The sequence below is a fragment of the Ailuropoda melanoleuca genome, chromosome 9 (genome assembly GCF_002007445.2).
Source record: "Ailuropoda melanoleuca isolate Jingjing chromosome 9, ASM200744v2, whole genome shotgun sequence".
NCBI classification, from domain to species: domain Eukaryota; kingdom Metazoa; phylum Chordata; class Mammalia; order Carnivora; family Ursidae; genus Ailuropoda; species Ailuropoda melanoleuca.
Genome location: NC_048226.1, coordinates 88,361,732 through 88,386,380, shown reverse-complemented (window position 1 = coordinate 88,386,380; position 24,649 = coordinate 88,361,732). Strand labels below are relative to the sequence as shown.

The 24,649-nt window shown below is 39.8% G+C and overlaps 2 protein-coding genes across 6 annotated transcripts in view; one reads left to right on the top strand and one right to left on the bottom strand.

Annotated features, from left to right (window-relative positions):
* Positions 1 to 24,649, top strand: part of TATDN1 (TatD DNase domain containing 1) — a 40,648-nt gene that overhangs the window by 2,617 nt on the left and 13,382 nt on the right. For 2 of the 4 annotated variants that reach the window (XM_002929183.4, XM_034668604.1), the window contains exons 2-9: positions 6,159 to 6,224; positions 8,096 to 8,145; positions 10,757 to 10,820; positions 12,515 to 12,658; positions 12,765 to 12,807; positions 17,811 to 17,896; positions 17,985 to 18,025; positions 20,227 to 20,303. In XM_002929183.4, the coding sequence (XP_002929229.3) occupies positions 6,159 to 6,224; positions 8,096 to 8,145; positions 10,757 to 10,820; positions 12,515 to 12,658; positions 12,765 to 12,807; positions 17,811 to 17,896; positions 17,985 to 18,025; positions 20,227 to 20,303 (571 nt within the window). Of the gene's footprint in view, positions 1 to 6,158; positions 6,225 to 8,095; positions 8,146 to 10,756; positions 10,821 to 12,514; positions 12,659 to 12,764; positions 12,808 to 17,810; positions 17,897 to 17,984; positions 18,026 to 20,226; positions 20,304 to 24,649 lie in introns of those variants that run through there. The other 2 variants (XM_034668605.1, XM_034668606.1) reach the window with 2 other exon arrangements.
* Positions 18,008 to 24,649, bottom strand: part of RNF139 (ring finger protein 139) — a 32,236-nt gene continuing 25,594 nt past the window's right edge. The window contains exon 2 of one of the 2 annotated variants that reach the window (XM_034668602.1): positions 18,008 to 18,331. In XM_034668602.1, the coding sequence (XP_034524493.1) occupies positions 18,261 to 18,331 (71 nt within the window). In that variant the 3' untranslated portion in view covers positions 18,008 to 18,260. Of the gene's footprint in view, positions 18,332 to 22,301; positions 22,545 to 24,649 lie in introns of those variants that run through there. The other variant, XM_034668601.1, reaches the window with a different exon arrangement.

The window sequence follows — 24,649 nt, the reverse complement described above, 5'->3', positions numbered from 1 at the left end:
GTGGGGGGAGGGGCAGAGGGGGAGGGAATCCTCAAGCACACTCCCTGCTGAGTGCGGAGCCCCAAGTGGGGCTTGATCCTAGGACCCTGAGATCATGACCTGAGCCCAAACCAAGAGTTGGACGGTTAACTGAGCCACCCAGGTGCCCCGGAATACCCCTAGTTTGAAGAGCACAGCTTTGAATGATTCCTATTCTACCAGTCCCCACCCCCCTCCATGAGCTCATGAGAGAGCAGCTGACAGTAATTAGTAGCATAACGATCTCTTTGGGCCATCCAGCTTTTAGGTACCTAACATTAATTTATAATTGTCTTTTTTCAACAGGATTCTGATCCTGCCCTGTAGCCCTAGAAGCAGGCTGGTTGGGCCTTTTGGCCAACTTTTTTGTATAAATTCCATTTCCCTGGGGATTGGATAATATTTCCTATTCTTTGTCTTTGTTTCCCTTAAGCAACCTAGTCATTCATTTATTTTAAAGTATTTATTGTTAAAGTATTTACTGAGTCTCTACTGTGTGCCATCCAGTGTGCTAAACGCTAGGAATTGGTGGTGGTCAGAAACTAGGTCACGGTCTCGTGGTGGAGACAGCCTCATGAGTGCACTAATGGCTCTACCACAATTACAGAGAAGAGCGCACTGAAGAAAGGGAACATGGTTCTCCGGGTATTTGGTGAAGAACAAAACTTAGTCTGGCAGGTCAGAAAAGGTTTCCTTGCGGAAGTGACACTTGGACTGAGCTCTGAAAGATTGAGTTAAGTGGGCCAAGAAAGGCAGAAGTTTCCAAACAGAACAGCCTGTGCAAACATCCTGTGGCAAGAGGGCACATGGTACTTTTGAGGAACTGGAAAACGACCAGTGAGTGGGTCTGTGGAGAGAGAAATGGGGAAGGGGCTGAAGGAGTGGGAGGATGGTATAGAATGAGCTAGAGATTAGCAGAGCCAAGGTTAGAGATTGCCTTAGTCCATCTGGGCTGTTATAAGAGAATATTGCAGATTGGGTGGCTTATAAATAAGAAATGTTTTCTCACAGTTCTGGAGCTTGGGAAGTGCAAGATCAGGGCACTAGCATGTTTGCGTTCTGGTGAGGACCCTCTTCCTGGTTTTTAGCTGCTGCCTTCTCATTGTGTCCTTCTGTGGTGGAACAGGCAAGGGGTCTGGAGCCCCTTTTATAAGGTGGTCATGTCCAAAACCATATCCAGTCCAGAGCCACATACTTGGATGCCCTTAAGTTTTGTATCTAGCACAGAGGTTGGCCAATGTTTTCCTTAAAGGGTCATGTAATATTTATCTTTTATTTTGTGGACCATATGATCACTATTGCAAGTACTGTGATCTTGTCACTCAAAAGCAGGCATAGACACCATATAAACAGGTGGGTGTGGCTATGTTCCAGTAAAACTTTTTGGACACTGAAACTTGAGTTTCTTTAATTTTTATGTTTCACAAAATCCTAATCTTTTGATTTTTTTTCCCCCTCAGCTATTTAAAAATGTAAAACTATATTTAGCTCAGGGGCAAACAAAGATAGGTGTTGGTCTGCCGACAGCAGCTTGCCAGCCCCTTGATGTAGCACATTTCTTTCCTCGTGGCACTGTCGCAGAGAAGTACTTGGCTGATTGCCCCACAGAAGTCTGTCTCTTGGATTTGTCTGATTGCTGTGTGCTGGTGTTTAGCCTGTCCACTGATTTCCTGTATTTCCTGTAAAGTTGAAGTTCTATCTGAAGGCTAAGCAAATCTGACACAATTTTAAATGCCCTGTTTACTGTCCATTTGTATCCCTGGATCATAGGTGACAGTGATGGGACATCCTTACTGACCCAGTGAGGCATCAGTTTGGATATATGGTTTTGTTTTGGTTGCAAGCAGTTTTCCACTCTTGTTTTGAGAAGTAAAACTCAGTAATACCGGAAGTAGTGTTTAACAGTAAAGCAGTTACTGCTTTTAAAGCCAGCCAGTTAAAAAAATAATAATAATGGAAAAGAAACATCACTGATCCTTACAAGATGACATGCCACTAAATGTATGACTCCCTCAATTCCCCCCAGTCAGAAGTAGTCATTTTCTACCTTGTCTTCTTCCTATCCTGCTTTCACCCCATCTTTCTTAGTTTTTTCAAGCTATTTCAAGCTAGAAATTGATTCTTATATATTATTTGTATACTTTCTCAGAATTTGTTGACAACACACATACTTGTGATAGGAACTTTTTTTTTTTTTTTTAAAGATTTTACTTATTTGAGAGAGTGCTCTCCGAGCTGGAGGAGGGGCAGAGGGGAAGAGAGAATCTTAAGCCGACTCCACGCTGAGCACAGAACCCGACATGGGGCTCGATCTCACCACCCTGAGATCATGACCTGAGCCAAAACCAAGTATCAGATGCTTACCCAGGTGCCCCTGTGATAGGAACTTCTTAATTGAAAAGGTAGGATCCCTTATTATAGCTATATTAGGACATTTTGAACAAGTTAAATGGGTAGGATTCTGAGTGGCTTTATTTTCATAGTTGCATCATGAGTTAGGTATAAAAATATGGACTCACTTTGGCTCTCGAATAATGAATTGAGAGTGTTAACCGCTGAAGGTGGTATAGTAGGGTAGCTAATGTTGACTAAAATGCCATGTGTTACTGGCATGTTACAGAATGTATAGTGTGCTTAATGATAATAGTAAGTACATTTTATAAGGCTTTTAATCTGCAAAATGCTTTCACATTCATTTTCCATCTTGAGCCACATTTCATCCCTGGAAGGAGAAATGTTATGCCCTATTAGTGGGGAAACTGAGGCCCAGAAGACCTACTGATTTGCCCAACATCATTCAGTTTATTCATCATATGCCAGGAATTCTGACCTTCCATAACTGCAGTTCCTCCATTTCATTGTATTTCTTGGAACTTGCTAACAAATGTACACTTTTTGGTGATCGATTTGACCTTTCCTTTGACCCCTCCACAATGGCCTGTTCATTATCTTAACCCCCCTGCTGGTGTTCGCCGGGGAAGTGGGTGGATGGGGAGTGGGAGGCCCAGAGGCCAGCCAATATAGCAGAGAAGAACTTCTCAGAGAAACAGAAGTGACTCAAAGTCCAGAAAAAGAACGTATTTGCTTCTGTAGAGGAGGAAAAGCTTCCTCTTACCCTGTTAGGTTCTGTAGCTGTTCGAAGAATTAAACTGATATAAGACGTTAACAGGAGAAAAGCATAGATATTTTTTGTGTATATGGGAGTCTTCAGAAGGAAAATGAAGGCCAAAAGCGTAAGTGGCAATGTGATTAAAGGGCTTAAACTGTCTGAGTTATGGGACAATGATGAGGAAATGTATGGGGAAACTAATGGAAGATGATGTCTCCAGGGCATTCAGCTCAAAATAACTGATATGCTAAAGTGGCATATTTTGGGGTAGTATGTTCTGACCCCCTTCACCAAACCTGACTAAGGTGAAGCGTTCTGTTCAAGGTAGAAAACAGCTCTAGGGGCGCCTGGGTGGCACAGCGGTTAAGCGTCTGCCTTCGGCTCAGGGCGTGATCCCGGCGTTGTGGGATCGAGCCCCACATCAGGCTCCTCCGCTATGAGCCTGCTTCTTCCTCTCCCACTCCCCCTGCTTGTGTCCCCTCTCTCGCTGGCTGTCTCTATCTCTGTCGAATAAATAAAAAATAAAATCTTTAAAAAAAAATAAAATAAGTATAAAGTTTACTTGCTAAATTTGCTTGTTTTTGTTTCCTTTGTTTTTCACTTTGTTTTCTAGTAAAAAGATTGCTTTAGGAAAATACTCATCTCTTTGCTGCACAAAGAGGAAATGAGTAGAAGAACTACAGACCAAGTCTGTGCTCCTAACCATTGTCCATGGTGGGTGATTGTAGACGGAGCCCTGTGAAGGATTATTCCAGACTTTCAGAAGAGCCTCTCTTCTCTTCCCTGGGTTCCCTTTCTTACGTCTGCCCCCTGCCCTATCTAGTTTCCTTTCCTTCATTGGAAAAAAAAAAAAAAAAAGGCAGATGCTGAGTGAACTGGGCCATTCCATTGAACCCCTATATTGTATTTATTGTAGTCAATGTTTATGTGTTAATAGTCCTTTAAAGGGTACCAGCTGTGAATTCATCTCCTACCCTCTATTGACATATATACTGTTGCTGAAATATCTTTCGAGTTTTCTGCATTGTGCCTTTCTTTACCTTTTTCCAAATGTCGGGACTACTCTCCCCACCATCTCTTAGATCATCCACACTGCCATCCATCATCTTAAGTCTGTCTTCAGGTGGAAACAGCACAGCTTACTGAGGGCCAGCCTGGCAGAAATCAGAGTGAGAACATACCAAGAGGAAGCTAAAAGTAAGCAGAAGTAAAGTAAGGGTCTGTAGGTAGGCAGGTGCCCCACCATCATGAACCTGGAGATTCTGCTAGTGCTAAGAGGTGTGTATTTTAAATAAGAAAAGTATTATTATTTTTTTAAAGATTTTATTTATTTATTTGAGAGAGCGCAAGCAAGAGCACAAGCTCGGGGGAAGGGCAGCGGGAGAGGGAGAAGCTGGCTCCCCACTGAACAGGGAGCCCAACTCGAACGTCGATCCCAGGACCCCAGGATCTCGACCGGAGCCGATGGCAGACGCCCAACTGGCTGAGCCACCCAGGCGCCCCATAAGGAAGCTATTATTACTGCCCACGGCCAGCACGGCCTGACTTCATCTCCCGTCATTCCCTGGTTCCCTTGAACTCCACAGCAGGGTTTATCAAGAATGGCTCTTGATGTTGGGGTCAAAGACTCCCTCCTTGCGGGAAGCTACCCTGCTTGTTACAGGATATTAGCAGCATCCGTGGCCTCAAGCCTGGACGCCACTAACTCTCCCCTCAGTTGTGCCAGCTGGAACTGAACGCAGACATCGCAAACTGCTGTGCAGGAGGGGAGGATAGGAGGAGGGGTGGGCTGCCGAATTGCTCTCCACTGAGGACCACTGCTCTGGAGGCACCATGAATTTCTTCCCGTCTTCCAGATACAGTAGGCGCCGGCATGCAGCCGTGTTGTCGAATGCCCGTTCGTTTTGTCAGCTTGTAAGCTTTAGCTTTGTTCAAGATCCAGCTGCTGGGAGGCTTTTCTCGTCCTCTTTGCCAAAATGGTTAATGCCCCCTCTTTGCGCTCCCAAGCACGTAGTATTTATAGACTAACGTGTAGCGCTCCTACAATGTGGCAATCGTTATGCTAGGTTTTAGGAATATAGCAATAAAGAAAAACATTCTTGCCTTGTGTTGCTTAGTCTAACGTATCACAAATACATATTATATTTGTACTTTCCATAGAGATCATGAATTCCTGGAGGGCAGGGACCAAGTGTTGGGTCCTACTCCCTTCTGTATCCCCTAACTCCTTACATAGTAAGGACACAGACTTGGTCTTCACAGTATTTGGTGAATAAAAGAAATAATTTATTCTGTTCTCTGCATCTCTACTTATATTACCCCAATTCAGGTTCTCCTCATTGTAAATATGAGCTCTTGCATGTTTCCAAATGAGAGACGCTGACTCCATTGGCCCCCTTCAAATCGTACCTTCTGCAGAGATACAGAATGAGATGTCCAGAAGACAAATCTTACCTCCTCTGCTTAAGAGTCATCCGTCCTTGTCGCATCTAGTATTTTAAAGACAAATGTCTGTAACATAGCCAAGTCTGGACTTCTCTGGCCACTCCCTTCCCTACATTTCTCTCCAGCAGCCAGACAGCCTATAGCTCGCACAATCACTGCTGTTTCACAGCCCAGATGCATTGCTCCTACTTCGTCTGCAATTTCCCCTCTTCTACTGGGTAACTCTAACTTACCCTTTAAGATTCAGTTCAGGGATCCCTTCTTTCTGGAAACTCATGGGCCATCTACCAGACTAGGTTGGGTGTGTTCCTCATCTGTGTCTCACAGTGCCAGTGCCTACTTGTAATTATTTCTTAACTGTCTATTAATATGTCTGCCTTCCCAGTTCTGCAGTGAGTTTCTTGAGAGCTAGAATTCTATCTTCCTCCTCCTTGTATCCCAGGTGTCTAGCACAGTAACTGACAAGTGGTAGGTACTTAGATTTTGTTTGAGTGAATGAAAAATTTAGTAACAAGAGCTTTTATTTAACAGAGAAGTTTAAAATAGAAGCTCTTAATAATTAATGATTTATTTTTGCTTTCCACAGATATTGGTATCAACTTGACAGATCCTATGTTCAGAGGAATTTATAGGGGAGTTCAGAAGCATCAAGGTAAATGTTTCTTTTATTAAGATAAATAGTTTCTCTATGATGACAAGTTTTCTGCCTCAAGGAGATCATGAACAGCATGATACACTTTACAATTGAAATATTAAAGGATTTATTATTGCATCTTGGATGCATATAGTTTAAAACTATCAACAAAGTGAAACATTCATAAGCTATTTGGGTAAATCACAACCATGAGCATTTATAAAGCACCTGTAATAACAGTGTTACCAAGGCCTCCTTTTCTGAGGAAGTTTATAATTTCGAATATAGAAATGCATAAAAGCCATATGCATAAAAGCCAAACAACAGTTGATTGTTTAATTAGTCTTTTAAGCAATTGAACATTAAGGCATGTAACCAAAAAAAACACATGCAGTTGAACATCACTCCAATACCTAGTCTTGGAAATGTTCTCGGCCGAGTGACCGAGTGGCTAAGGCGCAGGCGCGCTGCTGTCCAGCTTCCCTGTCTTGCCTTCCCCCCTTTCCTCCACGTCCTGCTAGATCCCACATCCCTACGGTACAGGTAGGAGTAGATGGTGGTTTCTTAGAGACTGATGGAACGCTTAGCCAAAAGCAAAATGGCTTATACTTCTCACATCAGGTTCATTCAAAGAGCGTTATTTTGTCAGCTGAGGTGAGGAAGCAGGAAATGATGGTGACAACACGTTTTTGAAAGGAGAATTTCTCCAACAAACTGGTTTATGAATATTGTCTCAGAAAATTACCGTACTTGTTACATAAATGCAGACAGGAAAATTCGGTCTTGTGGTCTGGGTGAGGTGGGACTGCACATCTCAGCAGTTCAGTCCGAGCTAATTCTCCGGTGCTGCTAGGTGATACTCAGCAGAAGCTTCTCTGAATACTGGGAATGCTAGATGCCGCTTGAAAGAAGAAAGTTAGACATTGGCTTTCTTTCATAAGCCTGACCTCAAAACTTAGCTTTTCTACTTCATTTAGAAGTTTGGATAATGTTTTGTTTTATGTTTATAAGATGTTAGGTACTGCAGATGATTGAATAAATTATATTCTGATTTTCTTGCCCTTGTAGCACTTAATAGATTTCCCACTTTGTGACACTGTATGTATGTGTGTGTTTGTGAAATAAGTTTTATTGTCATCAATCTCAGCACTCTGGTTTATAATATTTATCAAAACTAGTTGTCTTAGTATAAGTTCACTAAATTGATAGTTTTTGTCTAAAAGAAATTTTATAGCTACTCTAGAAATAATTGAATTCTAACTAAATTTACTGTGATAATTAAATAATAAGTGGATTTTTATGATAGAACTGTTTGATTTTGTTGTCCATTTACCTCAGGCCTCTTAAAACTTAGCTTTCTATTGCTCTCCCCAGAAAAGCTTGTTGTTACTTAACAAGAAATTTTGGGGAAAAAAAACTGTCAGAGAAAATAAAAATTATCCTTCCTCAATGGGATGGGAATTACTGAAATTTACGAAGAGGAGATGTTTTAGCATGTTTTGGGAGGCGTTACAGATATATTTTGAAAAGCCTAGTAAAAATAACAATTTTAATGATTGTTTTAAATACAGTACCAACAACTTTCAAACTTAAGGCAAGTGACTTAAATTGTAGTGAGCAAATTCACCTTTCGTTTGACCCTCCTGATTTTTGTCACTTTTCTCCCTTTTGCTGAACAGAAAAAAATACAATTAAATGGATAACTAGTCATCTAGTTTGCCTTATATGGGTTTTTTTGGGGGGGTTATTGCTGATTATTATTATATAAGTACTCATCAAACAGTATTGACTTGGTAAATATTGTTTCTGTGTATTTTTCTTTCAAGGGATAAGTAAGTGAATTTTTTTTTTTAACCAGGTTTTCTTAATGTGGGGTTTGTTTTTTACAGATGACTTACAAGACGTAATAGAGAGAGCTGTCCAGATTGGTGTTAAAAAGGTAACTTTTTGTTAAGTTTTTTAAAAAATTAAATTTTGCTTAAGATACTGTAGAATACGAGAGAAAAGAGCTGACTAATGCCATGCTTGACATTTTGGGATATGTATTGTCAACAAGTAATATTAGCAAGTAAATGAAGTAAAATATCAGAACTTAAGTGTCCCAGACCTCATGCTGGGATAGTTCTTTATGTGGGCAGAAATGTGGCAAATGGCAAAATCTCTTTGAAAAAAATGTTTAAAAGCTATCTGAATTCCTAGGCTCCTCCAGATGCAACTCTTAATAAATTTTATGACATAGCTTAGCATTTGTTAGAATTCAGTGGTCATCAGAAAGTCCTGTGTCTGTCACCAGGTTTAGCTTTTATAGTATGGATATACCTATTCAAATAACTGAGAAGACAGTTTAATTTTTACAGTACTAATTTGATTATCAGGCAAATTCTGCTTTTTAGAGAGTTCTAAGCAAATGAATATTAGCTCTGTCAAAGTCCTTGAATAGATACTTTTTATAATTAGTGTTCTTAAAAAATATCAAGCTAGCCCGCATACGCACACATAAAGTTAAGTTCCCCAGTGTGGTGTCAGGAGCTGCGGCTTCTCAGTTGAATTACGTCGGTTGTGAGAGAGAACCCTGCTGGCTCCGGGTTCCGCAGTCCCAGCTCTACGCTGTAGAGTCACTGCTCACAAGTAGTGAGAAAGGATCAAAGTTACAGCACTCATTTCTCTTTATGCAGTCATTCTCTGCTTGGTAATCACTTTATAAAATGCTTTTCTGCAGGCTCTGAAATACCAAGCTCCTAAATTTTCATGTGTCAGCCATGAGTAGTTTAATCCTAACATTTGGAAACGTACACACAGCGATGCAAGAAGACAGAAGTGGAATTTACTCGGATGTGGTTCCTAATTGGAATCTAACTTCGTGTCTTGCAGTTACGCTGTAGCGATGAAAAGCACAGTACGGCCTCACACCGCGGGGCTCCAGCCCCAGCTTCATCCTTCAGAGCTTTGTAACACGGGTGCTGCTCTCTCCAGGATGATAGTAGTTAGCCTAGTTAAGGGAGTTGTTGTGAGAGTTAAATAAAGCTGGAGTGCAAAGCACTTGGTATTGTACCTGCGTAAACACCCTTTACTCTTGTTAGATTTATGGTGGAAGCCACCATCATCCTAATATCACCATTGTGACCTGAGAGAGGAAATTACATCCTCTAGTCTTGTCCTTACTTTTTCATCTATTTGGGAAAATTATAGATAAAATAAAATGAAAGATACACTTGAATACACTCTACAGAATTGAAATACTCGATGTGGGCCCCTGGTCTTGTATTCAAGAGTTAGGTAGTGTTAGCAAACAGTCAAGTTCTCCCAATATTTTTGTTGGTATCTTATACCCTGTGTTTTACAAGCAGGTGAGGATTTAATAATGGCTGTGCATTCCATGGATACACAGTGCCTATTATATTAGAAGCGTAGGTTGCTATACCGGAACGTCTGTTCATCATTTGCACTTCCTCCTGTGTTTTGCATGTTTTCTCTTTGGGCGGGTGCCTAGAAGGAATTCTCATTTTAGTTTAGGCACTTGAAGTGAGATGCTTTAAAAAATCTACATCTGTGTGCTTAGTAAGTCCCTTCTTTAGAAGGACGCACACTTCAGCACTCCGTCAGTAGCCAGCACCCACACATCGCTCTCTGTGACATTTTCCTTTTAGTACAGTAGTTCTGACTGCCGGTGGACCCTGAGGCCTGCCTCCTTAGAAGCCTGCTCTCTGCCAGGAGTCATATGTTTCCTTGCAAAGAATTCAGTATACGTTAATCTAGTGATGGTCAAACTTTTGGTCTCAAAACCCATTCACATTCTTCAATATTACTGAAGACCCAAAGAGCTTTTGTTTATGTGGGTTTTATTTGTTAATACTGGAAATTAAAACTAAGAGGAATGTAAAATGTCTATTAACAGTAAACCATATATACATAAGCAGCATATTTTTATGAAAAATAAGTATTTTCCAAACCAGAAAAATGTGATATGAGTGGAATTGTTTTCTTTCTTTTTTTTTTTAAACCTCTCTTGAATGTCTGGCTCTTAATAGAAGACAGCTGAACTTGGATATCTGTTTTTGCGGTCAGTCTGTTGTGATATTACACATCATGTAGCCTCTGGAATATCTCATTGCACACTGGGGCCGAGTGAGAGTGAAAAAAGCAAATAGCATCTTTAGTATTATTATGAAAATAGTTTTGACCTCACATTCCTCCGGGGGTTCCGGGACCACACCTGGAGAACTGTGAAGCCTTCAGTTATTCAGTCTTTCTCGTAATGTGATCTCTGTCCTTAAGGAGCTCTTGATGTGACAGGAAAAACCGATATGTGAATACATTTTAATAGGAAGGAGTGACAAATTCTGTGTTGTATATATGCTTGTATGTGTGGAGAGGGGTGGTCAGGGACCACTCTAAATAGATGACCTTTCAGCCATATTTTAAAGGAAGCATAAGTGTGTGACAGTCAAAGAGAGGAAAGCATTCTGGAAAAAAGCAGCAGGAAGGCATGTCTGGGAAACGGTTGTTGATACTGTGTTCAAGTAGGCTTATTTTATTTCTTTCTTTTTCAGTTTATGATTACAGGTGGAAATCTGCAGGACAGTAAAGAGGCACTACATTTGGCACAAACAAATGGTATCCTCATATTAGTTTTACCCCCCAAAATATGAGTTAAGTTACTTTGAAGAAATCTTTCTAAAAACCGCCTCAGGTATAATACGATGGACTGTGACCGTAGACATAACAGGAAAACAGACTGATTGCAGTGGGACATGATTAAAATGAAAGAATTCTAAGTGCCCACTGGTATAACAGATATTTGATTAAACCCTCTCACTCACTGTACTTAACGATTATTTTGATTATAGTTAATGAGAATTAAGTTCACTGGGTATACAGTTTAGCGTCACATATTCCTGATGTAAGATTTTTGTATGTTGTCACGTGCTTAAGATGTGAGTTGCTTTTTATTTGCTGTTTTAATGAAGGATCATTTATTAAATATTTATCATGCAGACCATTATTGTAAAGCCCCAGGAATGCAAGTAATAACATGTAATCTTTCAGACGCTCACTTTATGTTCATATATTTTGCATTTATTTAAAATCTGTGAAGTTTTGGAATTGGTTCCTAAGGAAATTCTAGTTACAGAAAACATCTCCTTTATCTGGCGTTCATTTTACCTAACTTATTTTGGTTTTGTGTTTTGGCATGCATGCTTCTTGTGCTAGACATTGAAGAATTAGGCATTCTGTTATTTTTCAAAATACTGATTTACTTATTAAAAGTTATTTTTTATGGAAATCTTTCTAAAATGCATACTTCTCTTCAGAATCCACTGACGCTTTTTCTTGGGGGTATAAGAATCTTGTCTTCCCTACTTTTTATCCCCAAAGAGAGATGCTTTTAAAAGTTCTTGAAGCTCGGCTATCAGTCCTCTTGACTCCTCTTCCTGTACCTGTCTCCTCACTGCTTTAAAATCTCTGCCTCCGTTTGTATGTAAACACCTGCAGGAGAGGCTGAGGAAGGCTCCCCACCTCTCCCGTGGGTTCAGGTGCAAGCCACTCAGAAGCCCTTTTTGACTTCATATTTGTGTTCCATACACAGCTATCAAGGTATAGTCTCCAAATAAGTGAGCTTTATTTTTTAATAGAAAACAAATCTCAGGGCATCTGGGTGGCTCAGTCAGTTCAGGGTCTGCCTTCAGCTCAGGTCATGATCCCACGGGTCCTGAGATCGAGCCTCGAGTTGGGGTCCCTGCTCAGTGGAGAGCCTGCTTCTCCCTCTCCTTTTGCCCCCGCCCTCCATCATGCACGCGTGCTCACTAGCCTGCTTTCTCTCTCTCCAATAAATAAAATCTTAAAAAAAAAAAAAAAAAAAAAAAAAAAAAAAAAAAACCCCTTCCATATCTTTAAGTCACCCTTTTTAAGGGGAAGAAATACATTTTATTACATTAAATACATGAAACAAGACAGTGATGTGAATAGTGAATATAAAAGATATAATTAGGTTATGACCTTTCATTCTCCAAGAAATTGTTTCATTTTCCATTCTACAAGACTCAGTAAATATCAAGCTTTGGAACGAGTTGGATTGAATTCATTCTTTTTAACAATATGTTAAGGCAATAATCACAATCATGTCCTGCTTTGTTAAGGTATCCCAAAAATTATCATATGATTAACCTTATACAATTCTTATAGTTCAAATAGTTTATGGTTATTGTTAAAAACTAACCAGTTGAAATTATTTGTACTACCATTTTTGCATATTAAATAAAATATGAAAAATATTTTGAAAATAATCCTAAGACATTATTTTGTGCTAGATATGTTTTTCAGTACAGTTGGATGTCATCCTACAAGATGTGATGAATTTGAAAAGAATGACCCTGATCTTTACTTAACGGAGTTGTTACATCTTGCTGAAAACAATAAGGGGAAAGTTGTAGCAATAGGGGAGTGTGGACTGGGTAAGTGCCAACCTAGCACTGTTAGAGTGACTTTGAAAGTGATTTGTTCTGTACAACTTAATGAGTTGTTTATTGGTTCTTTTTTTTTTTTTTTAATCTTTTAAAGATTTCGACCGACTACAGTTCTGTCCCAAAGATACTCAACTCAAGTAAGGAAATTTTTTGACTTTAGAAATTATTGTAAAATCTTAAGAGTGATTTTTTAAAATAGCTTTTATCTGTTCAGAATGTAGTTGAATTAAGCATCAGAATTTTTTTCCCTTTATATATCAAAAGTTAAGTGAAATAAATTCCATGCATATTTGCATGGAATTCATTAGGGTTGGAAGCATATAGTTCCTAATTGATTAACCATCTAACTTAATTGTAATGGTAGAAATAAGGGATGAGTTTTACATGATGGAGACTTTTGTTGTTCTTTGCCTCATAAATGTATTCATGCATGAGCCATTCCAATGAAATGATTTAAATTCAGGTGGGGGCATGATTTAAGAGCAAGGGGTATTAAAAAGAGATTATAGGATCAGTCACCAAAGCAGGAAAAACCTACTCTTGTGGGGCACTTAGAATGTGAGGGTCTTTTCACAGGAGCTATGTGGAGAGTGGTAGCTTCTCAGAAAACTCCAAAGTTCCCAAGCCTTGTAGACTTCCTACAACCCACCGTCTATACCTTTCAGTTGGAGCTTCTGTCAGCATTCTGGTGGGTAGTGTTACAGGCCAAAAAGAAAAATTAGGTCATAGACTTAATTTAAGACATGAGTATTTTGTTGCATTTCAAAAACAATGTATTAATTATCCAGGTGATAAAACATGAGAATAAATCCTCTCAGAGCTGTTGAGTGATGTATGATGCTGTGGTTTTCAGGGACATTCACATGATTACCAGCAGGATTACTAAATCCTTAACCTCTCTTGAATATCATTTCTAGGTTACTCACTTACCTCAAAAGTTCACATATTCACATTTAAATAGAAAAACAGCTGGCTGTTTGTGTTTCTTAGGTTAAGCCCACAGACCATAATTCCTCCACTTTAGAGTCTGTTTTTTGGCCAAGATGAACCTCGTGAAGCAAACAGACGGTGTGGGGTGTGACAATCGAGGGCAGTTTCAGTCCCTCAAGAGTCCCTGTCCATATGACTTTGATCCAGATGCATTCAAACTGATTCTAAAACGCAACCGAAATACTTTAAACTTCAATTTTTGTATTTAATGAAAACATTGGTAGTTCTGTTTTACTGCTCTGAGGATATTTCCACCATCACCTTAAGATCAGAACTTAAAACAATCTGTATAGCAGGATATCATTTATGCTGGAACACAGACGCCAGTTGCCCAGGTGTTAATCTGTACTAGAGAGTTTAAACTCCATTCATTCAGTAGATGATTACCAAGTGCCTCGGCAGTGAAATACAAATAGGCTTGGTTCTGATGTCTTTATAGACAAGAGAGGAGATAAATAATTAAAATGGGTTGGAAAGTGCTAACAAAAAGGCGAATGACAGCAGGAGATAAAGCTAAGAACATACTAAAGTATGGTATAAATTTTGAGAAGATGAGCAGTTCAATTTGAGATTTCTTTAAATTGTAAAACATCAAATGATTTAGTGAAAAACCACACCAGTAGGAATCCCATTTGGATTGTTGTTAAGGAAATAATTCCCCCTCCCCCTTCTGCCGATGCTCCCTCCCTTTCTCCAGCCTGCAGCTCCCTCCCGGCACACGTGGTGCTCTATACTTGTTTCAGCATTTCTCACATTGTCTTGGAATATGTTTATGTCACCCCTTCCCGTCCCACAACAGGCTAGTGTCTGAGTTCTCAGAGGCACATAGCCAGTGTCACTCACGTTGTCGTGCCCATAGCACCATATGCCGTACTCTCAGCACGTGGCAGGTACTCCGTAAATGTTCAGAGTTTTTAATAAGGAGAAAAGGGTCTTTCTGATTCCTGGAAAGCAGCATGGATAAAAAGCCTGTAATTCAACTTTTACTATTGAATCTTCTCTTGGAAGAATTTAGATTTTGAGCTGTTCGTTTATACCATCTGAGACAATTAACCAGTGTATGATTTGTTGTTTTTGTTTTGTTTCTTAAGTAAAAATGCAGTCAGAAAAAAATGTATGAGAAAAGTAGAAAATGGTGTGATAGATTAGTAGGCAAGACAGAACTAATGTGCAGTAGACACAGTGGCTAAAAAGTACTGTTGAGACCTCCTGGTAAGTAAAGGCAGTACGTAACTGTGCAGCGTAGTTCCCTGTAGAATCAGCAGCTTTGGGTTTGAATCATAACTGCCATTCGGTGGCTGAATGTCTCTTTGTAAATCTCAATTTCCTCATCGTTAAAATGCAGATAATACTGCCTACCTTTCGTAACATTTGGTATGTAAAGCCCGTAGTAGCATGCTGGGCACAAAGTAAGTGCTCCAGAAATTGTGGCTGTGGTGGTGTTCTTAGAAATAATTTCATCCTAAAGAAAACACAGTCTATACTTCTTCTTTGGGGTTTTTGAGAAGTGTTTTTTGAAGAGCAAAAAAACCAAAAAGCATGAAAACGAGGAAGCTGGAGTTTGCTATGGAAGGGGTATCCTCGAAGCCTGCCCTGTATTTTCAGTTTCTGCCCGGTGCTACATTCCCTTTTCTTGTTGAATGTCGAGAGCTTGGTTGACTTGAGTGGGAGGAATTTGCTGTGGGATTTTTCTTGGGGCTTTAAAATGTTAATACTGTGCATGTCTGTTTTGGAAAAAGAAATCCAACATCAGACAAGATTTCAAAATAATCGTTTGGGGATTTAGGGACCGTCAGAGATGAGACAGGCCGTCCTTGCCACCGGCCAGTCCGGAGCGGGGCTCAGCTCTGTGGGTTCAGGTGCACTGCTGTGAGGCTCTGGGCATTTGGGAGTTGCCTCAGTCTGAGTTACTAACAGCTGCTCGGAAGCTGACCTTTTCAAGCCCTTGTCCTCGGTTATTGTTGACCCTAAAATTTAAGAAGCAGGAATACAATCAGAAGCAAATCACAGCTTCACTAAAATGAGTATATCTAACTCAAGTAAACAGTGCTTTTCATATATGAAATTAAAAAATAAAAGCAGCAGAGAAACCTCTTGATAGGTGCCAGTTTCTGCTGCCCTGTAGCTTATGCTATTTCTAGTTACCATGTGGGTTTTTTTCTTTAAAGACAATAGGTACTTAATATCAAGCACTGGTTATCATCAATTTATGTCATTAGGAAGAACTGGCCTTCTTAAGACACCTAGCTAGCTCGAGTGCACGGACCTCTTTTTTCTCATATGCAGAATTCTGGAGGCACGCTGCTTGAACATCTGTTATTTTCATAATTTGTTCTTTTGCCTGCTGTGATAGGCAGGCTTATTCCCAAGGGGATCATTAGATTCTGTAAATCTGTGGCTCGGTTGTGTGGCTTTGTACATAGAATTGTGTGTGAAAGAAATGATCTGTGTAGAGTGGGGAGCGTGACGTGGAGTGTGTATGCAGTGTGTAGCCAGAAGCCAGATCCACGGTGAAGTTTACATAATGACTGGAGCACACTTCATTGCTGACATTTGAAATACTTTAGAGGTTATGGAAATAGTGACTTTTCTTTCGAGATTTCATTTCTATTTCCTACACTGTGAAATTTCAGCAGTTTGTTAACTAAAATTATTTTTGCTTATTCTAGCCCAGCAGAACCTGAAAAGGTGATTTAAAAGCCTGAACACTGGGTAAAAAAAAGGCAAAGACCCACCAACATTATGAAAACTATTTAAGAAGTACCCTTACGTTTCTAATTTTAAAAGTTAGCATTTTCAAGAGAACAAAGGGGTACTCCAGGAAAAATGGTTGTCTTGTATTTCAAGGAGACAAGATAGAGGAATATATAGCAAAAGAGATGTAAACTAAACACCGAGAAATTGTTCCCTAAATTTAAGGTGCCTAGAAGAGGTAAACTCCTGCAGGAAAATAAGATGCTTACTGTCTGTAACTCCTGGTTTCACTTGAACTGCATGAGCATGTGTGACAGTGAGTGAGCCCTGCGCTGAGAAGACCCGGAACTATATCTGGCTATTGTCATTATGCTGTGGGACCAGAAAAGGCTTCTTGGAATCTCACAACTTTTAGTCATTTTGACTGGGACCTAGAATTAGAGCACTCAAGTTCTGGGTCCAAGTTTGTCACATTGTGTTGTGATCCTGGATGAAATTCTATGTCCCCTGACACCAACTCTTGTCTTATTCTAGGATTATTTTGTGGATCAGATAATATAATGGTATGTGGCAGTTGAAAAACCTTTTTATAAAGAACTCTCCAAACATTCATAGCTGCCATTTTATCATGTAATTTTTATATCTTTGAAAAATAGAGTGTTTCTGTTTTTGTGCTATTTATATTTATTTAATAAATCCTTGCGTTTAGTGGTAGTAATTTCTTGTATAACAGCACGCGGAAAACAGTATAAAGCTTTGCCTGGCCTCTCGCTGGAGTGAATGGACTCCCACTGATGGTGCTCAGCCAGCTCTCGGGGCAAGAGGCTGGTGGTGTGTTCTTCACCTCCAACACATGCTGCAGGGAGGGGTCCCACAGGTGATGGAGGGTGTTTGCTTCATGTGCCGGGGTTTGGTGGGAAAGCTAGTTGAAAGTAATTATTTGAGGGGCACCTGGGCGGCTTATTCAGTTAAGTGTCTGCCTTCAGCTCAGGTCATGATCCCAGGGTTCTGGGATTGAGCCCTACGTCAGGCGCCCTGCTCCTGCTTCTCCCTCTCCTGCTACCTCCCCTGCCACCAAACCCCCACTCGTGCACTAGCTTGTCTCTCAAATGAAATCTTTAAAAAAATTATTATTTAAGGGAACAGCTTCCATCACTGTAAACTTAAACATTATAGGTCTCTATTTCTAGTGATCAGTAGTAAAGTGCTACCTAATTTACCCAGCCGTTATAATGGAAAGCTAACCAACATTTTTGAAAATAATTTTGTAATCCCAGAAAATGAAGTATCCTTTTCAGGAAGTTGGCGAAGCCAGATGTGTTTTAAATGTCTGAATTCACTACTTCTGTCCTATAATCTCTGGATAATAAAAGTCCTTTAACTTAAAAAAAATATTTAACATAATTATTTTTCTCACACTAAAAATTAACAAGGAAAATTTTTTGGCGTCATACAGATATTTTGAAAAACAGTTTGAACTGGCAGAACAAACAAAATTACCAATGTTTCTTCACTGTCGGAACTCACATGCTGAATTTTTGGGTGAGTTAAAGCTAAAATCTCAGAATTTAAGAATTTTGCAGAAATCAAGCAAGGTACTTGCCAACAGTCGTTCGTTTTTAATTCACAGACATAATGCAAAGAAACAGAGACCGGTGTGTGGGTGGAGTGGTAAGTAGAAGATTTGTTTTCTCTAGATGATGCCCAGAAGCTTCCTTGTTCCTCAGGCTGGACTCTGAAGCAATTCGGGTAGCAGCAGTACATGTGTTCCCCCTCTTACTGAAGGACATCTATGAGCCAGATGTGATACATAAATCACACTGATGTAGTTAACATTTTTTCTGTTCAAAGTACCAGAGTGATAAAGAATTCCATTCACAAGAAAACCCCATGATTCACTCACATTTTAGTAGTGCGGCTGATACTCTTTCTCTGCCTCTTCCATCAGACGTTCTTCAGTGTTTTTCAATTGAAATTCTGAGCAGAGTATAAACTAATTTTAATAAAGTATTTTAATACTCTCTTCAGGTTTACCTTCTTAATTTCTTGTCAACTGTATTCCTTTACTGTTAACCACTCTGATTAGAGACCCCTCCTTTCTGTAATTTGCTTCTACTCCATGCACTTCTGTGTGGTCATTTCAGTCAGTGCTCAGAAATATTATCTGCCTTCGCTCAGGCATCCAAACCAGTGTTTTTGAAATCTTTTTTTGGATTATGGGTTCTTTTGAAAATCTGCCTCAGAAAAATTCTCAGATGCACAAAGTTTCACCTGTAATTTCAGGAGTGGTTTACTAGTCTCTAGCAGAAAAGCTATTATCCAGGTATATAAAATCAGTCATACTAAGTCCAACTAAGGAAAGAGGAAGTGGCACTGAGCACTTACTGTATACCCACACTGCGTTGCTTTGAGAGTGTCATCTGTATTCTCTCAAGCTTGTAGCCTCTGCTTCATGTCTTACAGACTGCTAGTGATAATGTTTTCTGCATTGCTGTGCACATTTTTATCTAAGGTTTACTGACCCTGCAATTTATCCTTTAGGAACTGGACTTGGGACCTGAAGAGGCTTAGGACGCTCTCATTAATGCCCTTGGGACTGATGTTTCTACCTCTTAGCCCATTTGCTTTATTTCTAAAGAAGAATTTACTTAACAGCAACAAATCCAACCTAAATGTTTGATTTTTATCAAAAAAAGATTGCCAAGGGGCGCCTGGCTGGCTTAGTCAGTAGAATGTGTGACTCTTGATCTTGGGGTTGTAAGTTCAAGCCCCACATTAGGTGTAGAGATCACTTAAAAAAAAAAAATGATTGCCGAATAAAGTATAACTAATTTTCTGAAATGGTTTATGAAGAGTCTTATTTAAAATTATTTTGATATTAGTGGAGGATATATTTTCTAGTCAGCTGGAAATGCTGAGGGGAAGAATAAACCCTTCTGGGCAGCTAACAGTTTTATTCTGTTATTCATAGTGGATTCAAACTCTGGATGCTGTATGATTGTATTTATGACGTCACTTGTTAGGTGTGTGTGCTTATTTATTTATAAAAAGATTTATTTGAAAGCGCATGCACACATGAGCAGGGGAAGGACAGAGGGAGAGGAGAGAGAGAGAGAATCCCAAGCAGACTCTGTGCTGAGCCCCACAAGGGGCTTGATCCCATGACCCATAAGATCACGACCTGAATTGAAACCAAGAGTTGGATGCTTAACCAGCTGAGCCACCCAGGTGCCCCTACTTGCTAGGTGTATTTAAAGAGGTGTTGTTACTTACTGTTTTGATGACACAAATACATCCAAAGTGTGAAAAACTGTGCTTTAATCCCTATATCTTTAAAGGAGAACACCACCATCTCATTCCTTTTGGCCTACTGAGATGATTATTACTGTCTGTGTAACAATTCACATTTTTTTAATGACATTCTCACAATTCTTTATAGATCTTAAAACTCATAAGTCATCTCTCTTCTAGAAAAAAGTATCTCATAACATAAAAATTGAACATTTTAAGATATACTTTACGTGGTTTTATAACATTTTTAACTTCATGCTTTTGCCTGAGAATGTGGCTCCCTCCGCCAGCCCCCTTCCTGGAGGTGCCATGGTAATGCTGGAGCAGAGCCATCAGCGGCCACAGACAGAAAGCCTAGGCGGCCATCTCCCCTCTTGCTGCCTATCAGCGGAGATGCTGCTGACCCATTTTTAATTGTGAGATTGGATTTGAAAATAAAAATTGTAGGGGCCACTGCATTTGAAACCCTCTGGTCCAAAAAACCCTAATGCATCTATATTTTTGCTTGGAAAGTCTTATTGTTATTTAGGATTTTAAAGAAAGAGTAATTATTAAATGAAATTATACCTGTATGTCCTTAGGTGCATTCATTTGATGGTACGAAGGAAGCAGCTGCTGCCTTGATTGACTTGGATCTCTACATAGGATTCAATGGTTGGTAGGTCCTTAAGTTTGTTTAATATTAAGTAAATTCCTTGTTTTACAGTGAATTGCAGATAAGGATTTAAATGCGTTTATTTATCACATTGATCTTGGCCTGTGAATTCCCATAAGTATGTGAAAAATTAGACTACATTGCTCCTGCAAGGTAAAACTTGAAAGTTATAGGGCACCTGGCTGGCTCAGTGGGTAGAGCATGCAGCTCTTGGTCTTGGGGTGGTGAGTTCAAGCCTTTGGTCATAAAGCCTACTTAAACAAACAGACAAACAAAAACTTGAAATTTATAAACTATTAGCCCTGTACCACAGTTACAGAAAACAGTTTTGTATTGAGATCGGCAGCTAGCTTTCTCTAGCACGCGATTTATTCTCAGGTCATTCTATCCCTTTAAAGCATACATGTTCTCAGCATCGTGTATACGCATACACAAGTGATGTCTGCCCTGGGGGGAGACTCCTACGACATAATCATTTTATATATCTCTATAGGCCAAGAAACTGAGGCTCACAGAAGTTAAGTAACTCACAGTGTGAGAACCAGTGTCCTCTGGCTCCACACTCGCTGACCTTCCTGCTGGTACACCCCACCAGTCTTCGTAAACCCAGTACAGTCAGCTAGCCCTGCTGGGTCCCTGGGCTTTCCCTCTCCAGTGTGTCATTCCTTTAAAACTACCATTTGGCTGACTATTACTAAAATATCTCCTCAGGGAAATAGAACCATGAAATTATTTGCTATGGAGTTCAGATTTATGTGTCCTAGATGCTTCTATATTATAGTGATTAATAAAGCACTATGGAAAGGAATACATGAATAATGGATTGTAAAGTAGTTCTAAAAAACTTATAAACAGTCTCCCCACCACGCCGTATGCCTGTAAGTCAGCTTCTTCAGAGGTGCCCACTTTGCTCTTCATCGTCCTATATCTAAGTGCTACGTACGTGTGGTTAGCTCTTCACTCATCCCCTGTTCCCATTAAGGAGTGCGAGCATCTTTGTTCTTCAATCCAGCACTTTCCTGCCACCTGCATTCTTTCCTCCACAAGCTTGTTAGTGTACTTAGTTCAGAATTTTAGGCTGTATGCGTATTTAGTGTTTTCATTATTAGGTCTGTGTGAATACTGTTGACTCCGGAACTATAGGATATACCGCTTTTTTATTTTCCTGGAGCAACTTTCCTCATTTTTATTAACTTGGTTTTCTTCAAAAGTTGAAGCCTTCTCAGACTTTCCAACAGCTCTGTAAAATGCCTTTCTGTTTTTCCGCACAAGGAAGACTGTCTAGGTAAATCTGGCTGTCTAGATTATCTGTCCAGTTCCTTACCCTCCCATCTTCTTCGTTTTGGAGCAGTGTCTGCTCTGTGACGGACTCTTCCTTTTAGATCCCATGTATTCAGTTTTGTTTTGCTGGAACATGTTTCAGATGAATTTATTTTGCTCTTGAAAGTTTGCCTGGATAGTTAATAAAAGAAAAACAAAAACCCTTCCACTTCATATTTTTCCTGGGCATAAAATTCGAGACTAGAAATAATTTTCATGAGAATTTACAGGGCTCATTTCTAGGTTTAATGTCAGTAAATCAGTGGCTGTCCTGATTCCCAGTCCATAATGTATGACCTACCATTTTCTCCCAGTGGAGTATTGTAGTTCTTTACCTCTAGTGTTGTCAGACTTCACAAAAGTGTTGCGATGGGTTTGTCATTGGGAGTTTGTACCCTCTCTGCAGGCCCATTCCAGCTAGAACTCATCTCTGTCAGTCCTGGGAAATTTTTTGTTTCCGTTTTTTTCTTTGGTCCTCCCAGGCTCATACTCTGCTCTCTAATTTTTTTCCCCTATAATTTCTATCTCTGCTTTTCCCCCTACTTTCAAAAATATTTTTCAACTTTTTAATATAACTTCAGCTTCTGGTTGTAATCTCAGAAAGCTCTTCCCTACCATTATCTGGTTGGACAGGTGCAGATGCATCTTACCATCTCTCTAAAGACACGAATTACAGTTATCTTTTGTTTGCCATATGATGCTTTTATTTCTTCTGAGTTCCTTTTTCTTCTTTGTTTTAGTCTCTGTCATGACTTTCTTCAAATGTCAGGCAATTCTTAAGCTGTGTATTTAAAAAGTTAAGAAAAATGCTCTTTGGAATCTCTGTGGGGAGACAGCCCATCAGCTGGCAGGGATTCCTAAATGTCAGCTTGTCAGGATCTTTCTGGGTTGCTTCATTTTCTTCAGAGAGGGATCCTCTGATCTCTGCTGGAAAAACGGTGGGGATTCATCAATGTACCTGTGTTCTGGAGCAGAATGAGGTCGGAGAGAGGACCTCACCGAGCAGTCAGCATTCAGTCTCTGTTTTCAGCCGCGTGCTAACCCCCCTTCACTCCTCTGTGCTGCTTTTCCTCTGACTTAGCTTCTCCAGAGACTGTACACACAACCTCTCCCCCTTTCTCTCTTTCAGGCCAGGGGTAGGGGGCAAAAGTGCTCCTCTCTGTACCAGTTCACTTGAAAGCAATCTGAGACTTTTGTCTTTTCTGTTCCTCACCTTTTACAACAGTCCCTACTCAGTCCCTTGCCTTATCCCAGCCTAAGTACCTAGATCTTTCAGTTCTTAGAACTTCCTTGGGTGAATTGGTTTGCTTGTCTTCAGTATCTCTCTGCAGCCACATGGCACTTAAGTCACTTAGCGCATAGAGATCATTTATCATTTTATCATCTACTTTCTGCTTTGTATTTTGTGACTAGGAGTCAGAAATATCTCCTAGTTTCATCAAAAAATGTGGGGTTTTTTTTCCTTCTTATTTTAAAATGATTTTTAACAGAAGACCATAGGGGTGCCTGGGTGGCTCAGTCGGTTGAGCGTCTCTTGACTTTGGCTCAAGTCATGATCTCAGGGTCATGGGTTTGGGCCCCACATCAGGCTGCATGCTCACCATGGAGTCTGCTTGAGAGCCTCTCTCTCCTTCTGCCCTGGTCACACTCTTGCTCTCTAAATAAAAATTTTTTTTTAAGATTTTATTTATTTATTTGACAGCCAGCCAGCGAGACAGGGAACACAAGCAGGGGGAGTGGGAGAGAAAGAAGCAGGATCCCAGCGGACCAGGGATCACGCCCAGAGCCGAAGGCAGATGCTTAATGACTGAGCCACCCAGGTGCCCCTAAATAAATTTTTTGGAAGAGGACCGAAGGCCTTTATTTTACCAACCTGAAATGTACATCTGTCTTAAGAGATTGTATGACCCTGAATTTATAAAGATTTGGCTTTAAGTTTAATGACATGAGATTTTTTTCCTGTATTAACTCAGAATTAATATGAGTCATTTAATCAGTCAATATTTCTATTCTTATTCTGAAGTTCAATTTATTGTAGTCTTAATCTGAGTCTCTGAACTATGGTAATCTAATCTATACTACCTGTGACATAGAGCCTGGTTTCTAAGAGTTAAATTATAACATTTTTCTCCAAGAAAATGGGAAAGTTTCAAATTTGACTACAGAATCATGTAGCTGCTCTCCTTTAAATGGAAAACCTTATTAAAGATATAATTGGCTTTGATTTAAAAATATTTCTTCCATAGAATTTCTGTATTTAGATCAGTTTTTACAAGCATGGAGTATATGTAGAAAACAACTAAGTCAGACATGATTTCTTTTCAAGAGATAAAAAATATGCAACTAATTTGATAACTGGAAGTTTTAAATTTAATACCCATATCAAGGGGCGCCTGGGTGGCTCAGTCGTTAAGCACCTGCCTTCGGCTCAGGGCGTGATCCCGGAGTCCTGGGATCGAGCCCCACATTAGGCTCCTCCTCTGGGAGCCTGCTTCTTCCTCTCCCACTCCCCCTGCTTGTGTTCCCTCTCTTGCTGGCTGTCTCTCTTTGTGTCAAATAAATAAATAAATAAAATCTTTAAAAAAAATAATAATACCCATATCAAGCATATCGGTATATTTTTGAAAATACTCCTATTGATCAGTTGTTAAGCTGGCTGAGAATAGGAGTTTTGTTTTTTTTCTAGAGAACAGTAATAAAAAAGCTGGTATTTATGGCAAACTGGACACATATTTCCTTTTCACTCCTAAAATCATTCTAAAGTAAAATCCTATGTATTCAAAATGGAAGATGTGTAAGAGCAAAGAAACAAGGCTGGAGTTTCTGAAAGAGACCAATTAGACTGCAAGGCCCCAGAGGAGGGGAAAGCAAATTTAGCACGCAGAGTCGCAGAGAGGACTTTGGGTTTAGAATTAGTGACAAATAGGACCAAATTAGGGTAATTCGAGGCCTTTATAGAGAGAGCTGTCACTCCCTGTGTTCATTGCCATGCACAGAGTACAGGTGCCACAAGCATTTCTACCCAAAGG